Genomic DNA, 20646 nt, shown 5'->3' with positions numbered 1-20646 from the left:
TAGAGCCATGCTGAGTGAGAAAATGTCAGACTATCATGGTGACTGGGATATTTTTGAAAACACAAAGTTGCAGGCCTGTTCAGCTTGTGTTGTCAGTGGTTACCAGTTTAAGTAACTATTCAGCCACTTTAAATGATCATCAGTCCTTTATAACACTGAATGTGATGCATATATACTGCGGGTCCAAACGTCTGAGACCACTTTCCATTCATTTTCCTGCAGCTTTGATGTTCCCTCAGTATGCAGTCTTGCTGAAAGACCTTATTCTAACTGTACTTTCCCACATGTGCTTGTCTGCAGGTATAACCACGGTGCTGACCATGACCACTATCAATACCCACCTAAGGGAGACACTGCCCAAGATCCCCTACGTCAAGGCCATTGACATTTACCTCATGGGTTGCTTTGTCTTTGTCTTTCTGGCCCTGCTGGAGTACGCCTTTGTCAACTACATCTTCTTTGGCCGTGGTCCTCACCTGCAGAAGAGGGTTGCAGAGAAGGCTGCCAAGTCCAACAATGAGAATAAGAGCAGACTGGAGAGCAACAAAGTGCAGGTGGGAAAAAGGTCTTATGTGGTTTTCATACTGTTTTGTTAATGACATCATAGAGCCCAGACACACCAAGCCAAGAGCTGGCTGTCAGTTGCTGTTCGCCCATTGTTGCATTACTACTTACTGTTTAAAGAGTTATACGTTCCACATCTGTGAGTACGCGAGGGTCTGCTAGTGTCGCTAGTGTCCGTGTGTTGTAAATTTCAACATTGGAGGGTTTACGCAAGGCTCTGGCACAGACATCCACATACCCACCAATTTTGGCATGAACTGAAAATGATCTGGAAAACAAACACGGACGCTGAGAGGCTTTGTGAGGAAATTTGCCACCAACCTCATCTCTACAATTCATCTGTTAAAGAGTACGAAGACAAACAAATTTGTTGTTATTGTTCTTGCATGGATGCAGGCATTTTGATCTGATTACGTAGTGCACATGAGCGGAATACGTTTGAAACGCATCCTCAAAGCGAACTCCAAACTGATCATTAATGAAAACAACTTCAGGTCTGTGGTGTCCACAGCTCTCCCTGTACGTGTCCATAAGCGAGTATAACTGGGGCCTAAGGCTGCATTTTCTGCTCTAATTCTGGAAGTTTCATTCACTTACCCAGAGTCAAAGAAAACCGTATGTGCTATATATTTAAACAAGTATTCTTCAAACTAACTAGGTCGGAAGACCTTTTGTGTGACCATGTCTAAATGCAAAAGTGCATCTGAATGGGCACAGTCAAAGGTAGAGCGACTAAAAGACTGCCTCTTCCTGAATGTGATTGTTGGATTGTCGTTTCGGAAAGATGCAAAAATCATTGGACACAATGTGAGATGTATGTGAGACAATTTGATCATCTTTTTATTTTGTTGTTTCGTGAAGCATACTTAATGCCTGGAGTTTTTGTTCTACTTTCACCTCTTAGTTGTTGCTGTAAGGTGTTTTAGGATTTCCAACTCCTCTAAGAAAACACAATATGCTTCCTTCACAACAGTCTAGAAAAGGTTTAATTGAAAGGAAGATCTAAAGTCGACCAGAACAATCCAGTACAGCATTCCAGCACCTTTGATTAATATGTAAATACAGCCAGGCTGCTGCTCCTGTAAGACAGAGTCAGACTGGTCATCGGGCTTACCCCCATAAGGTCATGGGGTTCTCCCATCTGCAAAATCCCTCTTTAACCCCTGGGCAGAGCCCTCTGTGTCTTACCTGAATGGGCCAGTCCAATAAATAATGTTCAAATTCCCTTTCACCTGAATAAAATGCTTCTTGTTGTTAGGGACACAGCCTTTGTCCATTTGGGTTTTGGGTACAGAATGAATTTAATTAAATCTGATAACCTCCCTCAGGTTGATGCTCATGGCAACATCCTCCTGACCAACCTAACCAGTGAGATGGGTGGGGCAGATATGATGGGCGCTCTCAACGACCCTCGGGCTACCATGTTCTCGTACGACAGTGCCAGCATACAGTACCGCAAGCCAATGGCCAGCCGAGACCTGTACGGACGTCCGGCCCTCGACCGGCCAATAGGCCATAAGAAGGGCCGCTTGAGGAGACGGGCCTCGCAGCTCAAAGTCAAGATCCCCGACCTCACAGATGTCAACGCCATAGACAAATGGTCCCGTGTCGTCTTCCCAATCGCATTCACCTTCTTCAACCTGGTCTACTGGCTTTACTATGTCCACTAGGGCGGCAGCAGTGAGCCTGTGTAGCAGCACCACTGCTAGTGATTTGAAAAGCTACCTAGGTCTTGTACAGCCATTTATATAAATTCTGTTTTGGAACGAGTAGTACTGGATGTCTTTACAATGTAAATACAATTTACTACATATATGTATATATATATATAAACACTGTGGGGTCCAAAAGTCGGAGACCACTTTAGGACCCCACTGGAAACATATATATATATATGTGTGTGTGTGTGTATATATATATAAAACAGAGGTATAATTTCTAAAAAATTCTATCACTTTTACTGTACTCATCCATAAAAAATAGATATAGAGAAAAATAATAAGACACAGTAGAGGTATGGTATTTCTAAGTCCAAGCTTGCCAAAAAGACTTTGGTGACCCCAACATTATGGGCAATGATCTTCATTTGTTCTCTCTCTTTTTCTGACCTTCTGTTATCTCACTTTTTGCATGTGAATGGAACACAACTTTAATTTGCTTTTAAGGTAACAAAAAAAAAAAAAAGCAAGACACAGAAGCCCAGTGCAAAAACAGTGGGTAACTGAAGCAGTTTTCACTTGATCTTGTGATTGAAGCTCATCCAGCTAATAAACAGAAGACATTGGGTGAATGCCATCATAATAAGGTAGTCCTCCTTTGGTTTAAGCTCCGTGCCCTGACTGCGGTATTTTTTGTGGTGTTGGGTAAGTAACGTTGTGTTGAAATCCTTCTCTGACAGCCATCTGTGAGCTAACAAACATGTTACATTGCTTTTCATGAATGACATGATTTTCTTAGGACTGTGCTGAGTGCATGTGCACTGTAAACCAAATTCAGTTTCCTTTCATATCTATAAAAAAAAAAAAAAGCTTTGCATGGCTCTACTGGGCCACTGTATTATAATCATTATACTGTATGCTTTTGAACAATCATTGCATTTAAGATAAGCACAGGGCAGATGTTAATTGGAACTCCACTAATCTAAAAAAATAAAATGTTGTCAGATTTGTACCCACAGTATTCTCACAGTGTCTGTGAGCATGTACAATGCAATTTTCTTTAAAAGAAATCAGGTAAAGAATGACCAATGATGTCACCACACTTTCAAAACCACATTCAAAATGTCAAGCCCTGATAAAACACGCTGCTGGGGTTGAAATGCCTGGTGCCACTGTCCTTTTACCATTACAGACTATTATTGAACATTTTTGACAGATACCTGAAGTTATACTGTACATTATTGTTGTTAGAATTAATATGTTAGATAGTTAAAAGGCCTGCAGGAGGTCAATATCTGGTTATTATCAAGGCCTGCGGATCAATTTTATCTCCCAACTCCAATCCCACATTCAGAGTCCAAATACAGTTTAGAAGAGAAACTAGTGGTGAAGACAGAAGAGCAGGTATGACCAACAATTCACATCATACTAAGTGTATGTAGTGGCCAACCCGGTGGTCCTAGAAATTACATCCATACTGGACAATTCTTCCCCTCTCAAATTATGTTCAGTACCAATGCTGGAAGTAGTGTGTCCTTTACAGTACACAGATGGAAAGTAAGGGTGTATTCTGTCACAGACCTGCAATTAATATTTGTCTTTCTATCAGTCCTAACTATGATCTGCCCCAAATCTAATTGTGAATTATACAATGACAGTCAGGTGAAAGGGAGCCCAGTAGAGTGCAGACACATGCTTCAGGGAACAACAAGTGTGGCAGTCCTTACAGTATCTTGCATTTAACCTAATGTCTGCAGTTTATAGATGATGATTTTTTGGGGGGATACTGGATCATTTGAACATTTATTGAAAAGAAACCACAAGAGAAGATTAGAGGGAATTTCCATGGCACAAGATGTGGTTAAGATTAGGAAAAGACTGTGGTTATGGCAAATGGTTAAAATACTGCATGTGTTGGCCACGACAACTAAAACACTTGGTCAACATGGTCAACTTGCTTATCCACCACTCTTTAGATCTTTATCTTAACTTTCAACCTGGACCCATGAAGGACACCACCTCCTGCATCAGCACTGAACTTTGAGAAATTGTACAATATAGGTGTCATTTTTAGGGATACACAGGTCGTGTCACGCTTCACCTGCGGTAAACTGTTTGTATAACTCTTTGTTGTGGCCAGAATCACCTGGGATCTCCCACATTCTGGATCTAAGCAGCCCCGCCTCAGTCTACCCTCCAATCTGGTTTCTCTGTGTTCTGACTCTGTCATGGTCATAACTGTGAAGCTGTGAAGTCTTAGTGACAAACAACTTTGTTGAGCATAAAGGTCGCTCTCTGTCATTTGCTCAGTTGTAAAGTAAACATGGAACTGGAGATGCTGGTTTTTCACGGACATGCAGATAGTGAAGGAGAGATCTCTTATGTGTTTTTTGTTTCCACTTTATGACAACTTGGAACCTGTGTTCAAGCTTTGACCATCATTTCTATCAGTTGTACTCTGTGTTCACTAAAGATCCAAGTTAAGATCGCAGCAACAAACAGACAGGAAGAGACAAGAGCAGTCAGACAGGTCGTAAACAAACTAACTGTTACTGAGGTCGTACCTGCAGTGTTGATAATAAGAAAAAAAACAAGTGGCTATTTTCCAAAGTTAATCTTTGGACACCACACCGTGTTCAAACTTTCCAAAATGTTATTACTGATAGAAATGATGGTCAGAACGACAAAGTTGTAATAAACCAGAAACCTCCTTCATTGGAATATATATAGAAGATATGTAGTCAATAAAAGTCAATAAAAACAATCAGATGTAAACTCTAAGTATCTGAGGTGATACCTTTTCTCTCCCTCATGGATTGCCCAGGTGAGGACATGTTGCAGTACGACCGCAGACGCATGTCTTATCAGGGCTGTAAACTAAAACAGCAGCAAACAGACAGGCTTGTACAGGATACAATAGCAGTGTGCTCTTTTCTCATGGCTGAATATTGTGCCTTTACCGAGAATCTCAATATTTTCACAGGGTTTAACTTAACTTCTATCTAGTGAGTAGACTTTAAAGCGAATCATCTTGTACTTTTTTTAGATGAAGAAGAACCAGGAGTACCAGAAACAGACGTGGACACTTTAAGCTATTTTCTGAGGCTCTGACGTACAGTACCATTATCTAAGCGTAGATTGTAGTAAGACATTCCAGCATTACGATGACAATCTTTTGAATTCAGTCTCCTGCGAGTCTCCTCCATGCTGTCAGTGTTGGTGTTTGTGGACAGAGCGGACAGACAGGAGGTGAAGAAAAGAAACAGCTGGTCTTTTTTCACAGCGGACGGGCACACGTGTCCTGTGGACTGAAGAGCTAACGGAGCTAATGGAACAGCTTGAACAGCTGGTTTGCCCACAGGCTGTGGACATGGAGGACATGTGCTGGACTCTTATTGTGTAAAATTACTGTACAATTTTTCTCTCATGCTCTATATGTGCTCTCAAGTGGAACGGGAGGTGGGTGTGTTTGTGGTGTGTGTGTGTGTGTCTTGCTGCTTGTCTTTAGACAAACAAAGATACTGTACAGGAGTGTGGATGTATGTGTGTGAGAGAGAGAGAGAGAGAGAGGGACAGAGGGAGAGCGAGCATATGGACACGTGTGAGAGGGAGAAAACACAAAATAAAATTCTTTGTGTCAACTTATAGAGACTTCAAAGAATAGAGTTTAAATAAAACTGCTGACATCTCTACCAACTACAGTCACCGTGTGTTTCTGTTGCCTAGAAACAGGCAGGTTTGTATGGGGTGTTGGGGGTGGGGGGGCAACAGGAGCCTCTAGCAAGTTATAGTTATATATAAACCTCAGACCTCAAATAACACTGAGTTCAGGACTGTGTTCTGAAACTGGTTCACTCTACTGTTTATAACATCACTTCAAACATGTAGATCTACAAGAACCAATCAGATTTTAACATGTCGGCCCACATGAGCTGAATCAGAGCAGGAGTCAGCATCAACCAGGACATTAGAGGCATCTGAACTTTGGAGCTTAAAGGTCCCATGCTGATCCATTAGAAGATATATTTGTGGTTTCAAGAACCAAAAACCATCAGTGTAGTTTTACATCTTCTCTCTCAGGCTTCTATCTGGAGCTCCAATGAAATATATCCAATAAAAATACAGCAGATTTCAGGTAAAACACTCAGAGAAACCAAATCCTGCAATGGTTGGATGGTGGGTGCAGGTGACTGCTTTGCTGTGACATCACAAAGTTACAGATGTCCTGATGGCTGGTTTTAATGCTCAGTTTCTGAATACAGGCTGTGCACAATTCTCTGTGGACTGAGCGCTTTGATACTTTTGTAGTATTAATATAGAACCTAGACCTGCTTTATAATAAAACTACACATGGACATCTACCTTTAGACTATATGGACCTTTAAAGCTTGAATCCGCTGTTGTTCATTTCACTGCAGTACACACACTAAAATAAGCTGAGTTGTGTATCTCAGCGAGCAGCAGTGACAGTTGTATTGATGTTGTATTTGACAGTGACTCCTTCACTATATTTCATGGTGGTTACAGTTCACTATAAATTCCTAACGCCAGGTCCAGTGTGCACATAGAAGTTTCTGAACCATCTCCCTGTTTATTCAAGCAAACTCTGAGCTCAGAACAGTGCACAAAGTTCAGCCCTCCGTCACCTCCAGCTGCTCACTGACTCCAGACCTGAGGGGCGGCGGTCCGCACAGACACCGAGGGTCCGGAGTGAAGCTGGAGGAGAATGTCATTAGTCCAGTTAGCATGTCTGCAGCTGTCAGCAGCCACACTCATTCTCATGATTAACTTGAAGTTCTGCAGCGAAGACGAATGTCATTAGCACATTCAGCATGACGGTGTCTGTCGGCAGCTGTGCCCATTCTTCCTATTAATCAGACAGACAGCTGTCTGATCATCTGCAGTATGCAGCTTCTGATCCAACGTCACCCTGACTGAGCCACAGACATACTCTAACTCCTCTCACCTCACCTCAGCTCTAATTATTTTATCCTTCATCTGTTTCTACTTCTGTCCCCGGTGGACGTGGCTGCTGCTCACACTGCTGACAACCTCTCTTCATGGGACAGGCTTTGAAGCAAGACTGAGCTGGTTTGGCTCTCTGTAATAAATACTTCTGCTCACAGATCTTCCAGCATTTGTGCAAAAATATATTCCTAAGTTTATCTGCAGTTATGACGAGGCTCATTCTGAGTGTTTTTGGGAGATTTTTTTTCCAAACAGTGTTAAACTGTTAAAACTGTTTTGGTGCTGATATGAATGTAACTGTGTAAGATATACTCTGATAAACAGACAAACCCCTTCACTTCATTCTGTTGTAATTTCATTTTAAATGGATAAAACCAATACTCTTACTAACCCACAATGACAAAGTGAAAATGCAGTTTTAGACATTTTCTCCACACAGGATCTCCGGAGTCACCATGAGGTCCTCGGTCTCCTCTCTTCTCCCTGATGTCTCAGTTAGTCCGGGTCCAGCTCTAGAAGAGTCCTGGTCTTCTCAGACTTCTTCATGTCAGAACGATGGAGAACACTGCTCTTGTCAGGAACATTCAATGCAGCAGAAAGGAGACCATATACAGACAGGTGTGTGTCTTTCCACATCATGTCCAATCAGCTGAATTCACCAGTAGACTCCAATCAAAGTGTAGAAACATCTCAGAGATGATCAAGAGAAACGGAGGAACTTGAGCTAAACTTCACGTAAAGTGTCTGAATACTTGTGTTAATGTTAGATTTCAGTTTTTACTTGTCAATACATTTGTAAAAAATGTCTTTGTAAAAAATGTAATGTAATGTAAAAAAGACTGAGGAGGAAACACGTGAAACAGTGAAGGTCTGAAGACTTTCTGAACGAACTGTATGTTTTCTCTTTAGTCCAATAAATGTCTGTTAGACATTAAAACTCCACCGGTCCAGCTCCACATAGTCAGTGATCTCCTATTTCTAACAGTGTATCTACAGTTTTTCTCAATTCTCACATCAGAAACCTCACAGCTCTTCATGCATTTCTCATAACACTAACTCAACTGTGCAAAAGCCTCCAAAACAATCAAAACCTTGTTCACGTGTGGAAGCAGGCGAAGTCAGTCAGTATGTGTGGATACAATGGTAGTTTGTACAAACACAATGAGAAATGCTGATGTGTGAGGAAATGAAGAACTGTTTGGAGCACTGCATCAAAGCGACTGAGAAAACCTGTAAAAACAGCTCATTTCTGTTGTTGAACCCTTTAAACATTCATGTCGTTGCTTTGCAGCACTCAGATCAGATGAGCTTGAACAGGGAAAAACCAGCTTCACATCTGCTGTCTGACATAGTGTGTTGTATAATGGATCCACTCATCATGAGGGAATTAAACAAAGGTCAACAGACCACGGCACAACTGTTTTATACTGTTTTCTGGACTGTGGTTGAATTCAATTCAATGAAATCAAAAAGCGAAGAATCATTTACTTTAACACAGTTCATTACAAAAACATACAGTGAGAAGGTTCAGCTGCTCAGAGACATGACTGCAGCTCGCTAATCATCATCAAGTCTGAAAAACTGTCTACTACATAAAAAAAAAAAAGCACAGGAGAGAATCTCTTTAACTCTTCTTTGACCACATGACTCCACTGGCTGGACTTCCTGTGGTCATGGGCTTCAGTGGGACCAGTGGGGATTAGTGGTCCACAAGCTTCCATCATTTCAACTGCAGCATCACCTGCAACACATAAACACACATGAATCATCATTTGATCTGACTTCTTTACTACTGACAAATAGTGAACAGACGTTGTAGCTAAGTTATCTGCAGGTGAATCAAGGGTTGATAAAATGCTGCAGCCAACATTATAAATCAGTTATAATATATTTAGACTCATTTCAGATTAATGGTGATGATAGGATAAGGTGCACTAATCAATGTTTCTATACTAACATTAAATCAAATGCCTGTAATGAGAAAGGTGATGCTCGTAGTGACATTGTCATGAGGTAATGTCCTTGAGTTCTGCCCCCATGTGGGCTTATTTAATTCATGCTGGAGTTTTTCTGTCTTACTGACCGCACCATCACTGTTCCTACTGGAATCGACATGTTTTAAAATATTACGTTTTATTTTTAAACCAGAATCACCTCCTCCTGGTTGTTTCCTCCGCCCACCAGTCAAGTTACAGGAAATATGTAACTTCCTGAGTTACAGTGCTGAATAATGACCAGAACATTATGATGTCACAGTGAAGCTGACCTTTGACCTTTTGGAAATAAAATGTTATCACTTCATCGGTTCATCGTGTTCGACATTTGAGTTTAATTGTGTCATAATCAGTGGATGAATTCTTTGACCTTTGACCACCAAAATCACCAGCATACGTCCGTACAGACAGACAAGCTGAACACATAAAGCCTCCGGTCCTGGTGCGACACAAACAGCTGTGTGCGTGACTTAAGAAAAGTAAGTATATATTTTACCTGTTCTGTTTGTGCATAATTATGTTGCCCACGCTAGTCGATCGTCTCTGAGGCAGCTCATTAAGTTCAATTTAAGGTGAACGATATGTTCTACTTGTTAGCATACCTGTTTAATTGCTATTTCCCGCAATTCATCCATATTGCCAAGAAGGTTAGACAATAAATATTATTATGACAGTTGCACTTATTTCTCTGTAAGAAAAAGCTATTTGCTGCCATAATTAATTCTAAACATTATGTTTCCAGCAAAGGGAGGAGATTAGGACATTGAATGTTATGGTAGTTTATTCATTGTTTATTCATGTTCCTTATATCAGTCCTTGCTTTAACAATATACAGTTTATTACCTACCCTGAATTTGACATTTCATTTCATGGTCAGATACAGTACATGGTGTTATGCTGAAATTATGTGTAACCTCTGTGGATCTTGTATACGTTTGTTTCCTGTAATCCACAAACAAACCCACTCACTCCTGAACCTGCCAATAAAGCGGTAAAGGAAGTTCTGGCTCCTCGCTGTCTGATCAACTATCACACCTGAACCACATGTTTATTTACTTGTTCCAGAACAACAACAAATCCACACAGAGACGTTAGACAGTGGCAGATTTACAGATTTACTTTACACTAAACTAGAACAGTTATGATGTTCTTGGATGAGCTCACATTACTGAAAATAAAATTCTGAGTTACCGAGGTGATTCACAATAATTGTGAACAGGGTGTTTAGTTATAGCTCAACCTTTGTAAACCTGGAAAATAAACCTGCAGGAGACACTGAAGTGTGAACCTCTGTGGACAGACCTGCAGGTGGCAGCACTGACATTTCCCATCCAGTCTGACGGAGCCTGAGAGGAAGGAGGTAAACTGACCTGATCCAAGGGATGGTTTCACAAACACAGACTGTGACTGTGTCTTAGATACAGCAAACACTGAGACTTCAGATAAATGTCTGAATTCACCTGCTGCACAAAGCAGTTTAGTTCTTGACTATCTTTAGCTGGACTGCGGTACAATGAATTCTGGGTAAATTAAGACTTCCTTCAAAAAAAAAAAAAATGGCCGACCTAGGAACAACATCCTCCGTTAGCCCAGCAGAAAAAGGTTTGTCTTTTGGAAGAATGTATGAGTGTAAGAATAAAAAGAAAAATCTGATTTGGAAAAAAAAAAAATGGTTGCAGTCTATAAAAACTCTTTCCCTTCTTGTTTCTCTCTCCAGAACCTTTGTGAAACCAGCCGCTGATGTCCAGATCACTGGACCTCAAACAGTCCAGAACTAGTCACACACACACACACACACACACACACACACACACACACACACACACACACACACACACACACACACACACACACACACACACACACACACACACACACACACACACACACACACACACACACAGTATTCAGTGCCTGTCTACCTTATTAGCAGCCTCTAGTGAATTGATGAGAGTGTTTAGCTCGTCTCGGTTCATCTCCATGGTGACGGGACGGAGAGCTCCATCCTCTCTCACGTCCAGACTGAGGCTGAGCAGAGGGGTGTGGAGGGACGAGATCTTATCACTGGACAGAGCTAACTGCAGGAACAGGAAGTAGAAGAGGTGACATTTAGACATCACGTGACCAACCTGTGGAGACAATTCAGCCAACCAAACAATGCAGGCAGGTCTTCAACCAATCAGTGAATAAGATGCGTCCTGCATACATTTAGTTGTTGAATGTGGTATGACCTCACATCTAAAGCTATCCTCAGGTCAAATAACCAACTCTGCAGAAATGATATCTTGTATCAGGCAGATTGATTTTTTGGGAACATGAATGTATTGAAACTCCAACAAGCAGGAAATAGTGTTCATGTGTTGTACTGTTCACAGTCATGAACATTAGGCTCTAAACTGTGTGGATACAAGTACTAAACTTGGCACAAATCCTCCTTGGGTATTACTCTTTTGATAAAACATGTTAGCCACTGGAAAATTCAAGATGGCAGCCTCTGGATTTGCAAGGAAATGTTATTTTTTGCAATAATTTCATCCACTATTTTCTCTAATCCAGGTGTCAAATCAAACATTTGAGCGATGTAGAAGGCGACATTTAGTACACTGTAAAAAATGAAAGGAAAATATATTGCAGCGAAAAATATTACTCACAAAAGAAAAAAAGAAAAAAAATTGCTCATGAAAACTTTGCTAACTAGCCTAGCACATGCTTAGCGAGCTAACGTTAAGACAAGTAAACAAGTAGACTGTCGACTCACAGAACTTTTGGTTCACAATTCATAATAAATGGTTTTGCATATCAACATATAAATCATTGTATTTATGCAGAATTTTTCACAACATATTAGAAATTGCACAAATAAAGCTCTGAGGAAATTTAACAGTTGTGGATTTGACATCGTCATAGTCTAAAACATAGGATTCTGTCCTGAGGGTTAAATTCTGTGGTAAAATATATGTTTCCTATGCCAGAAATGGCTAATTAGCTAAAGTGGCCAATGGGATTTTTCAAATTAATGGCCCCAGAGGGATAAACATACCAATTTTTATACTTGTACCCACATTTTAAAGATTGTGGTTAGCTGCTGCACTATTAGAACCACATCAGAAATCAGGGGTGAAGCTAATTAAACAGTGAGGGAGAAATGGTCCAGTCACCTTCAGCTGCCAGTCGAAGTCCTGCAGCGTGGCGGTGGAGATGGAGTTGGTTCTGTCCAGCAGAGCACGGCGGATCTCCTCCTCTCTGGCTCTCAGCACACTCAGCACAGTGTCAGCATGGCCGCCGCTGCCCACGCCTGACAGCCCGCCAGCACCTGTCCACAGCCAACAGGAAGACTCCTGAGAATCTGACCCGAGAGCAGCTTCCACCACAGCCACCACACATCCAGCTGCTCAAGGTAACAACATCTGCTTCCTTCACAGAGAAGTATTATAGAGGTGGATGTCGCCAAACACAGCATTTAAAACCACAGCTATAGAAAGGATCTGGACACGTACACTGCGATAATCTTCTTAATAATCTGTAATATTGTATATAATCAGAGGCAGCCTGAGCTGAAGCGGTCAATGCTGTTGCCGTCTCACCTCCTCATCAGAGCTGTTGTTACCCACTGCCAGGCGGAAGAGGGCCGTCAGGGAGCTGAGCAGCTCCAGCCACTCCTCCAGGCTCCAGGTGGCGCTGTAATCCCCCCTGCAAGGAGGCTGCCTCCCACACAGTCCATCCACCACCCTGTGACACAGCTACACAACAGACAGGACTGTGAGGACTGTGAGTTTGGTGTTTGGTATATCCAGTGTTTTAGGGTGTTGACTCAGAGTTCAACAGCGAATCAATCAGAGCTTCTGCTGCTGCTGCTGTGGGTTGGGCTTCATTTAAGTTTTCGGTAGCAGACTGTTTACAAATCTTTAGATTAGAGAGAGATGACACAGACAACAATGATTATCTCTAACAATGCTGCATGGAAAGGTCTGAGCTGTAAAGACCAGAGCGACTTTTGACAGACAAGGGTCATATTATTAAGAACAGGTGACTTGGACGGAGCATCTGCAAAATGGCGAGGCTCAACAGCGGCAGACCATGAACGTTGAAGAACGTCTGCAGAACATCAGACGGGTCAGTGTCCATGCTGCTCATGATGTTGTGGATCATCAGTGAACATATTAAAGAGGAAGTGTGAGATAGTATATGAGACAGATTTAGTCACAATCCCCCATTCATATTGCACATTGTACATGTTTGTATTGTTTTTATATTTCTATAATATTTTTTATTGTTAATATATTGATGAAAAAAATGTCTATTTATATTGAAGCTACCTGACTTGCAGTACTTGCTTTTGCTTTATCTTTCTTTACATTTGTTCTTCTTCTATGTTCATTGTTATGAACCAAAACACCAAAGCAAATTCCTCATATGTGAAAACCTACTTGGCAACGAATTGATTCTGATTCTGATTTATTGGTAAATCTGTTATTATAAAGTTAAATGCAACATTTTGCAAATTATTTTTTCATTTTAAAACCAAATGATCTATTCATAATTTATAGTAAACATATATATTACCTAGCAAGTTTAACATTAATATAATTTCTGTTTTGATGTTATAATTGCTTTCAAAATGTATTGATTGATTATAGCCTGGCTCTGATGTTTATAATTAATTTGGTGGCACCCTCAAGGCTCCACAGAATTTTCTAAAGATATTGCCTTAAATAATCTATTGTAGCCTCACATTAAGTCACTTGCAGGCCACCGTAAAACAGCCTGTTTAACACCACAGCTATACAGCCTTTAATAGAGCAAACACAGGACCCACCATAGAGTCATAAAGTTCTGTGAGAAAGTGACTACATGTCAGATGATGTTCAGAGGAGCTCTCCGTAAGAACCGTAGATAAGTTAATTATCTCATTAATTAAGGAGGCGCCGCTGTCAGCTGTCACATTATAAAACTAAACATATCATCATTACTCACGAATAAACTGGTTCTTACCTTTAGACTGTCCGCCACGGGTAACCTGCTCAGTAGAACCACCATGTTCTCCTTTGGTTCCGCCTGCTGATCAGCTGATGTCAATCACATGACTACGCGAGCTGCGTTCACTTTCTGCTGGGAAAAATGAACTTCATCACCTTTACTAACTTCATAATGTGCGCGCAGAACGTCGAGGAAAGAAATACTGTGTTATACATATAATTATTATTATTACACATTATTCAGTTTTTCCGTGAAACCACTGTCACACCTGTTGCCCGGTTATTATACAGAGTTTATTAATGTTATCTCAGACGCCGAACTCCATTTCAAAATCTCTAGTTCAGATTGACCTTGATGTTTGGCAGAGGAACAACTTTCAGAGTGAATCTATTGTTTATTTTATTTTTATAACATCTATACGATGCGTCACTTGATGCCGAATTTAATGCAGAGGTCCAATAATTCCTACATTATATCCGAAGGAATTGAACTACGCTGGCACTAAACTGAAAATGTAAAAAATGTTAAATTGTCGGTGGAGTTCTGTTGGACGACGCTCCGGTGGAAAGCGGAACGTCTCGTGGCTCGGTGACTAGTGTTTCACATCCTGGTTAGCGGAGCTTGATGGTTGTTTGTGAGGCGCTCTGACCGCCGCTGCGCTGCTCTGAGATGTGACCGGAGACACCGGCACTGCCGTTAACTTTAACACGGACAACGTATGGACACAAACACGGTAAGTGTGTTACCTGCCGCTCTCCGCTGAGGACTAACGCTGCTCGGTTTCAGGAAAAAGAAACGTGACTGCGGGTCTGTTCATTCATTACAGTGGTGAACAACAACGTCCCTCGGGGCCTGGTGTCAACACAGGAGCACAGACCCCGTCCTCAGCTGGTCAGGTGTCGACACCTGAGAGCTCAGTTCACTGCCTCCACCTGGATTATAGTTTAACTTGTGTCCGTTAGAAACCTCAGTAGATCAGTTATGGATACAGGCGTGGTTTACCAGGCTATATAACATACTGTAGGTTATGTGTTTACGTCCAGTTCAACTAGAGTGGAATCACACTGGATCTGGTTGTACAGTATATCATGAAGGAAGAGTAACTGGTGAACATGAAGTCTGTCTGAACTGGGAGGGGATGTTGTGATACTGGTAGAGACTGGGAGACCAGACAAGGTCTATGTTGCTCTTTTAGTCCAGCTGAAACTGTTCTATGGTCAGAATCAGCCTCATTGGTCAAATACAGTTCATTCAGAAAGTCTTCAGACCCCTCACTGTTTCACATGTTGTTATGTTGCAGTTTTTTCTTTTTCTGACAAAGTAAAAACAGAATTTTAGACCCTTTTTTGCAAATGTATTAAGTAAAATGAAATACACTTCACTATGGCTCTGGTTTCTACACCTTGGTTGGAGTCTACCTGTGCTCAATTCAACTGATTGGACACACACCTTTCTATAAGGTCTCACAGCTTAAATGGAAGAACATATGTCTCTCTGTGGTAGTTCACTGTTGATGCTAATTACAGTGTATTGGCTTGAGTAGTCTAACTAAAGACCATGTAGTTAAAAGCACGTTGACGTCACTCAGTCAGTAGCTCTCAGACTGGAGTCTGGGGACCTGCAGGGATCCTTCAGGGGGTTTAGCAGCAGTCTCCAGCTACATACACTAACTCACTGCAACATAGTTCACTGTAAATCGCTGTTACATATGTTGTGTCACTAGTAAATGTTTCAACTATCAACACATGATTGTACGCTGTACAGTTCAGCTCCAGGACAACAGAGTTTCTCATGAGACCTGGGACCAGTGTCACAGAGATATGTCATACTGGTCTGTAGTGTTGGTCCAGTCTTCATTTTGCTCATAGATCAGTCTAATGTTAGATCAATGCTACCATGGTAACAATCAATGACACCTGCGCTGACCTGTAGCACCCAGCAACAAGAAGCAGGGAAACATGCCTCATTTGTGGTTTGCTAACATTGTTATGGAGATCATCAAAAATCAGCTTTTTCTTTTCATTGTTTCACGCTTTGATGAATTTCCAAAGAAAACATCCTTGTAACGGTTGAATTCTTCCAAAAGACAAACATTTCCTGTGGAGGGTAAACAGTGCTGAGCGGTTGGATTCGGGTCCTCAGTCAGCAATTTCTTTGATATGGAAAAAATAACCCAGAATTCATCGTACCACAGTCTGGCTTAAGATAGCCAAGATGGTAGAAAGTTTGACATGTTATTTTATCCTCTTAGCGATCAAACATTCAAACATCCAGCCCTGTACAGAACATGTGATACTGATACTGATACAACTGTTCAAGGAAGTGGATTGTGGTCTTGACTGCTAAGTCCTCAACTGTAGACACATGCGGAAGGGAAAAAAAGCAGAGATTTATAACTCTGAGTGGGTTTACAAGAAGTCCTCATCAGCAGCTACACTCCAATATTTACATTGTGCCCTGTGTCTGCTTTGATGCCATAAAGGAACGTAGTTCACGTGCAGTAGCTTACTTTGTTATCTATCACTGTAAGTCATTATCTCACCACTATGCTGAGAATGACGGTGAGCAAGTTAGACATGTCACAGCTCTGTGAGAGAGCTCTGTGCTGTTTGAGGAGGGGGCTCCAGAGAAACACTATAGACCACGTGAGACAGAGAACCACATTTTAGTTTTTATTTGAACATTACTTCTTGTACTGTTCATCCTGACTTTGAATTAGTCCTTCAAATAAAACCTTTGGCAGCTTATTTGTTCTGTTGAATATTTGCACTTGGATATCCGGAACATATTTCATTCCAGGCCAGGTCGCCCAGAATCCAGAACTTTTTATTTCACTTCTTCACAAACACATCACTTCTGTTGTTAAACTGTGTTTCTATCAGTTCACAATCATTTCCAAACTCAAGCACGCAATTCTTTCTTTCCATGATATAAAAAAAGTAATTCACACCTTCATTACATCACGACTGGACTATTGTAACTCCTTATACTTGAGCCACCCCCAGTCTTAACTCGTCTGCAGATGGTTCACTGTGCAAACATATCACCCCAGTCCTAGCTTCTCTTCATTGGCTCCCTATTGATTTTAGAAGGCAATTGCTGACTGTTTTGAAGGCTCTAAATGATCAGGCCCTGTCATATATCACAGACCTTATTCACTGGCACTCATCTTTTACGTCTCTTAGATCTGACAACAAATCTCTCCTGTGTGTCCCATGGTCACAACTAAACTAGAACCAGATGCGAATTGAAATCCAATGTGCACCCTGCATCTCCGATTTTAAATCCAGGCTAAAGACACATTTTATTCCCTGGTCTTTTTGGCTCACTATGATCTTTTATCTGATTCAATGTCCCTGACTGTGTATTGTTGTTGTTGTTGTAGTTGTTGTGTTTCTCTGTGTGTTTATGCCTCTGTGCCGGTGACAGCCAGACCCGTGTGCCTGTCCCATTCTCGTGGACATGACATCTCAGTAACGCCTTGACATAACTTCTTCAAATATGGCACAAAAACATTCACTTGGACTCAAACATATTAGATTTTGGTGATCAAATGTCAAAGGTCAAGGTCTTGGTGACCTCACAAAATGGTTTTGGCCTTGTGAACACGATATCTAAAAAAAAAACAAAAAACAAAACACAATATCTCAGTAACACCTTGAAGGAACTTCTTCAAATTTGGTACAAATGTTCACCTGAACTCAAGGACGAACTGATTAGATTTTGGTGGTCAACGTTCAAGGTCAGTGTGACCTCACAAAACACTTTTTAGGAATAACTCAAGACTTCACACAGCAACTATGACAACATTTCAAACAACTGGTTAATATTTTACTTGACTATATAAACAGGGATGAAACCTGAAAGTAGTCTGAGTGGCGGAGGCAGAAGACCATGAGGAAATTATTCTAGTTACTTTTGCTTTTATTTTAATATCCTATGTACAACATTTGGTCAGCTTAAGCTTAAGTGTTTAAATGTGGTTTAGAAATAAACTTTACTTACTTTAAGTTGCTAAAAAATAATTTCATGTCTTTTGTTTTTGTATTTTATTAAACCATTTGGACACTTTTGAAAATGGAAGGTTGATTGTCAACTTGAAGGTGAACAAACTTGTGTTGAAATTACCCACCATGTCCTACAATGTACAGTACCTGCTTCTGCCTGTGTGTAATGTTAACCCTTAGAGTGAAGCAGTGTGAGGTCAGGTGTCTCTGTCAGACCAGCTGCAGTAGACGATGTGTCACTCACATGTCCTGTTGTTGTTACACTTCCTGGTTCCTCTGCCTGAGGTTCTGAGAACAGTGAGGTCAGAAAGTCTTCCTCACACAATCGCTGGAGGTTACATACCGGAGAGAGGAGGCCTGCTGTGTCAAGCATTGTATGCTCAAACATTAGCCTGTTAGCTATTTCATAGTATATGTACATTCCTGTATGAGTTCAAGTTGTAGGGAAGGCCCCGGCACTCAGACATGGACAGTCTGTAGGCAGTTCAATAGAGCTGACAATCAATCATTATGCAAGGTGTGTCTTCCATTGACTGTAGGCTTACCAGCTTAGTCTTCTTTGCAATCCCGTCACCAGGTGTGACACTAATAACGGACCTCTCTGATCCCACAGAACCTGCAGAACCCTGTACTACAACATTTTTCTAACATCCACCCACAATGTTTACTCCACCATTTTTTCTATACAATATGTGCATGTCAACTAAAGTATGGTTAAAGTTAGGGGAATACCATGGTTAATGCAACTAAACAGTTAAAGGAGCTATTTGTACGTTAGCATTAGCAGCTGTTTACTTACCAGTCTACAAGAATCGTTGTGAGTTCAGCATCAAACTTTGTTCCTTTACTTTAAGAATTGTCTCCAGAGGTGGAAAGAGCACTAATGTTAACTCTTTCCTACTCATTCCCTCTGTTGCAGAGGTAGACTGACGGCCATCTAACCAATCCTAATGAGCACTCGGTCTCCCTCCCATGTTCACCTGTTGCATCTCAAGACCCATAATATGACATAATAGCCATCATAGATATTCAGAGGATGTTTTGAATTAAGGTTTTCTTTCTTAGAAGCCATTCATTTTGTGACTTAATTGATAAAAGATGAATATGCATTGGCTCTAATACTGGTAATAATAGGGCCCAGCTAGTTAATGATTAGCCTATACTTTCCTTGATTCATGCAGATAAGCTGGATGGCAGTAGTTTAACTGTACTTAGGTCAGACTAAATGAGGTGAAAGGCTGATGTGAATAGATGTTGGAGTTTACTTTTGAATGAGTCAGCTGAGCTAGCTTCTCAGATCTGGATGATATTATAGAAGAGAGGCTTGGTAGGAGGAAGCCCTGCCACTGACTGATGTTTCATTTATTTTGTATAATAGTATAATGTTCTAGTAGCAGTGTTTTGTACATGTTGTAATTTGCTAAAAGTTGATTTGGGGTAAACCTGAGGGTGTTACAATAGTCAAGTCAAGAACAACTGTTTCAGCATCAGCATGGGGTAGAATGGGACAGATCTTGGCAACACTTGTAAATGGAAATATCCTTTCTTTGTAATATTGTTGATATGTTTTTCAAGAGAGATTTGGATCAAATAGGATCAATGTAGATTGATGGGGGAAAACTGCAACATAACAAGTGAACAAAGTGAAGCGGTCTGAAGACATTCTGAATGGACTGTATAAAACACATCAATGAGCCGCATCATTTTGTTTTTTTATTTTATTATTTTACTACTAACAGACAGTGTGTCAAAAAGTATTAAGGAAGAGACTCATTGTTGGTTTGGTTGAGTCTTTTCATGGGATTTATCGACAATAAGAAAAATATACATAAACAGTAGACTGATCCTTTAAACTTCATGGTCCTCTCTCTGCAGGAGGAGGACATTTTGAAAGTCTGGCGTGGAGCACAGAGAAGCAGGCCACAGAGGAGGGGGCCCAGCCTCTCTCACAGCCCAGCTGTGTAGATGGAGCGGCTCCACTGGGTGCGCCACCGCTGTCGGGCGCTGTTGGGAGAAGACTCGGGGCGAGGCTGGTACTCTCCCGCCGATGGCCTGTCCACCAAAAACTCCCCGGATGCCCACCGCTCTCCACACAGAGGCAGTGGGAAGAGGAGAACAGTGTTCGCCCGACATGGACCTCACCAACACGAGTACGAAGCTGTCTGCAAAGGCTACAAGGGCAACGCCATCCGGACTACCAAGTACAGGTTCCTGACCTTCATCCCCATGAACCTCTTCCAGCAGTTCCACAGGTCAGATAAGTACTTCGGCAAATAACACAAAATAATTTCATATAATCATTTGTCCCTTTGAGATGAGAATGGTATCAATGTAGGACTACAATGTATTAATTAAACTGAAATGTTTTAGTTATGTATGAAAGGACCACACAGAACCAGACCTGCATAGCTCACGTCCCTGCAAAGAATGCAGTGCTCTACATCTTAGACTGGGTTTCTCCTGGTAGTCTTTAGTTTC

At 41.2% G+C, this 20646-nt stretch overlaps 3 protein-coding genes across 3 annotated transcripts in view; 2 read left to right on the top strand and 1 right to left on the bottom strand.

Moving 5' to 3' along the window:
• The window catches only part of gabrb1 (gamma-aminobutyric acid type A receptor subunit beta1), a 60161-nt gene extending 54243 nt beyond the window's left edge, over positions 1–5918 (top strand). Inside the window, exons 8-9 of the mRNA XM_056393970.1 lie at positions 301–554; positions 1893–5918. Coding sequence (XP_056249945.1) covers positions 301–554; positions 1893–2234 — 596 coding nt within the window. The 3' untranslated portion in view covers positions 2235–5918. The remainder of the gene's footprint in view (positions 1–300; positions 555–1892) is intronic.
• A 2737-nt stretch (positions 5919–8655) lies between these two features.
• On the bottom strand, positions 8656–15058 carry commd8 (COMM domain containing 8). Its single transcript, XM_056392801.1, has 6 exons — positions 14908–15058; positions 14177–14290; positions 12765–12924; positions 12343–12494; positions 11107–11262; positions 8656–8931 (listed from the first exon to the last, which is right to left on the bottom strand). The coding sequence occupies exons 2-6, from the start codon at positions 14219–14221 to the stop codon at positions 8911–8913; spliced, it is 534 nt and encodes a 177-aa protein (XP_056248776.1). The 5' UTR covers positions 14222–14290; positions 14908–15058; the 3' UTR covers positions 8656–8910.
• The window catches only part of atp10d (ATPase phospholipid transporting 10D), a 33964-nt gene continuing 27624 nt past the window's right edge, over positions 14307–20646 (top strand). Inside the window, exons 1-2 of the mRNA XM_056392797.1 lie at positions 14307–14894; positions 20044–20420. Of these exons, the coding sequence (XP_056248772.1) occupies positions 20134–20420 (287 nt within the window). The 5' untranslated portion in view covers positions 14307–14894; positions 20044–20133. The remainder of the gene's footprint in view (positions 14895–20043; positions 20421–20646) is intronic.

This window comes from Seriola aureovittata, chromosome 13, assembly GCF_021018895.1.
Source record: "Seriola aureovittata isolate HTS-2021-v1 ecotype China chromosome 13, ASM2101889v1, whole genome shotgun sequence".
In the NCBI taxonomy this organism is placed as follows: Eukaryota; Metazoa; Chordata; class Actinopteri; order Carangiformes; family Carangidae; genus Seriola; species Seriola aureovittata.
This window is presented reverse-complemented; position numbering and strand designations above follow the sequence as displayed.

Coding starts and splice junctions, on each gene's coding strand:
- commd8 (XM_056392801.1), bottom strand. CDS start 14,221: ATGGTGGTTCTACTGAGCAGGTTACCCGTGGCGGACAGTCTAAAG. Junction 12,925..14,176: donor CCGTGGCGGACAGTCTAAAG/GTAAGAACCAGT, acceptor TCTGTTGTGTAG/CTGTGTCACAGGGTGGTGGA. Junction 8,932..11,106: donor CACTAGAGGCTGCTAATAAG/GTAGACAGGCAC, acceptor TATGTGTTGCAG/GTGATGCTGCAGTTGAAATG.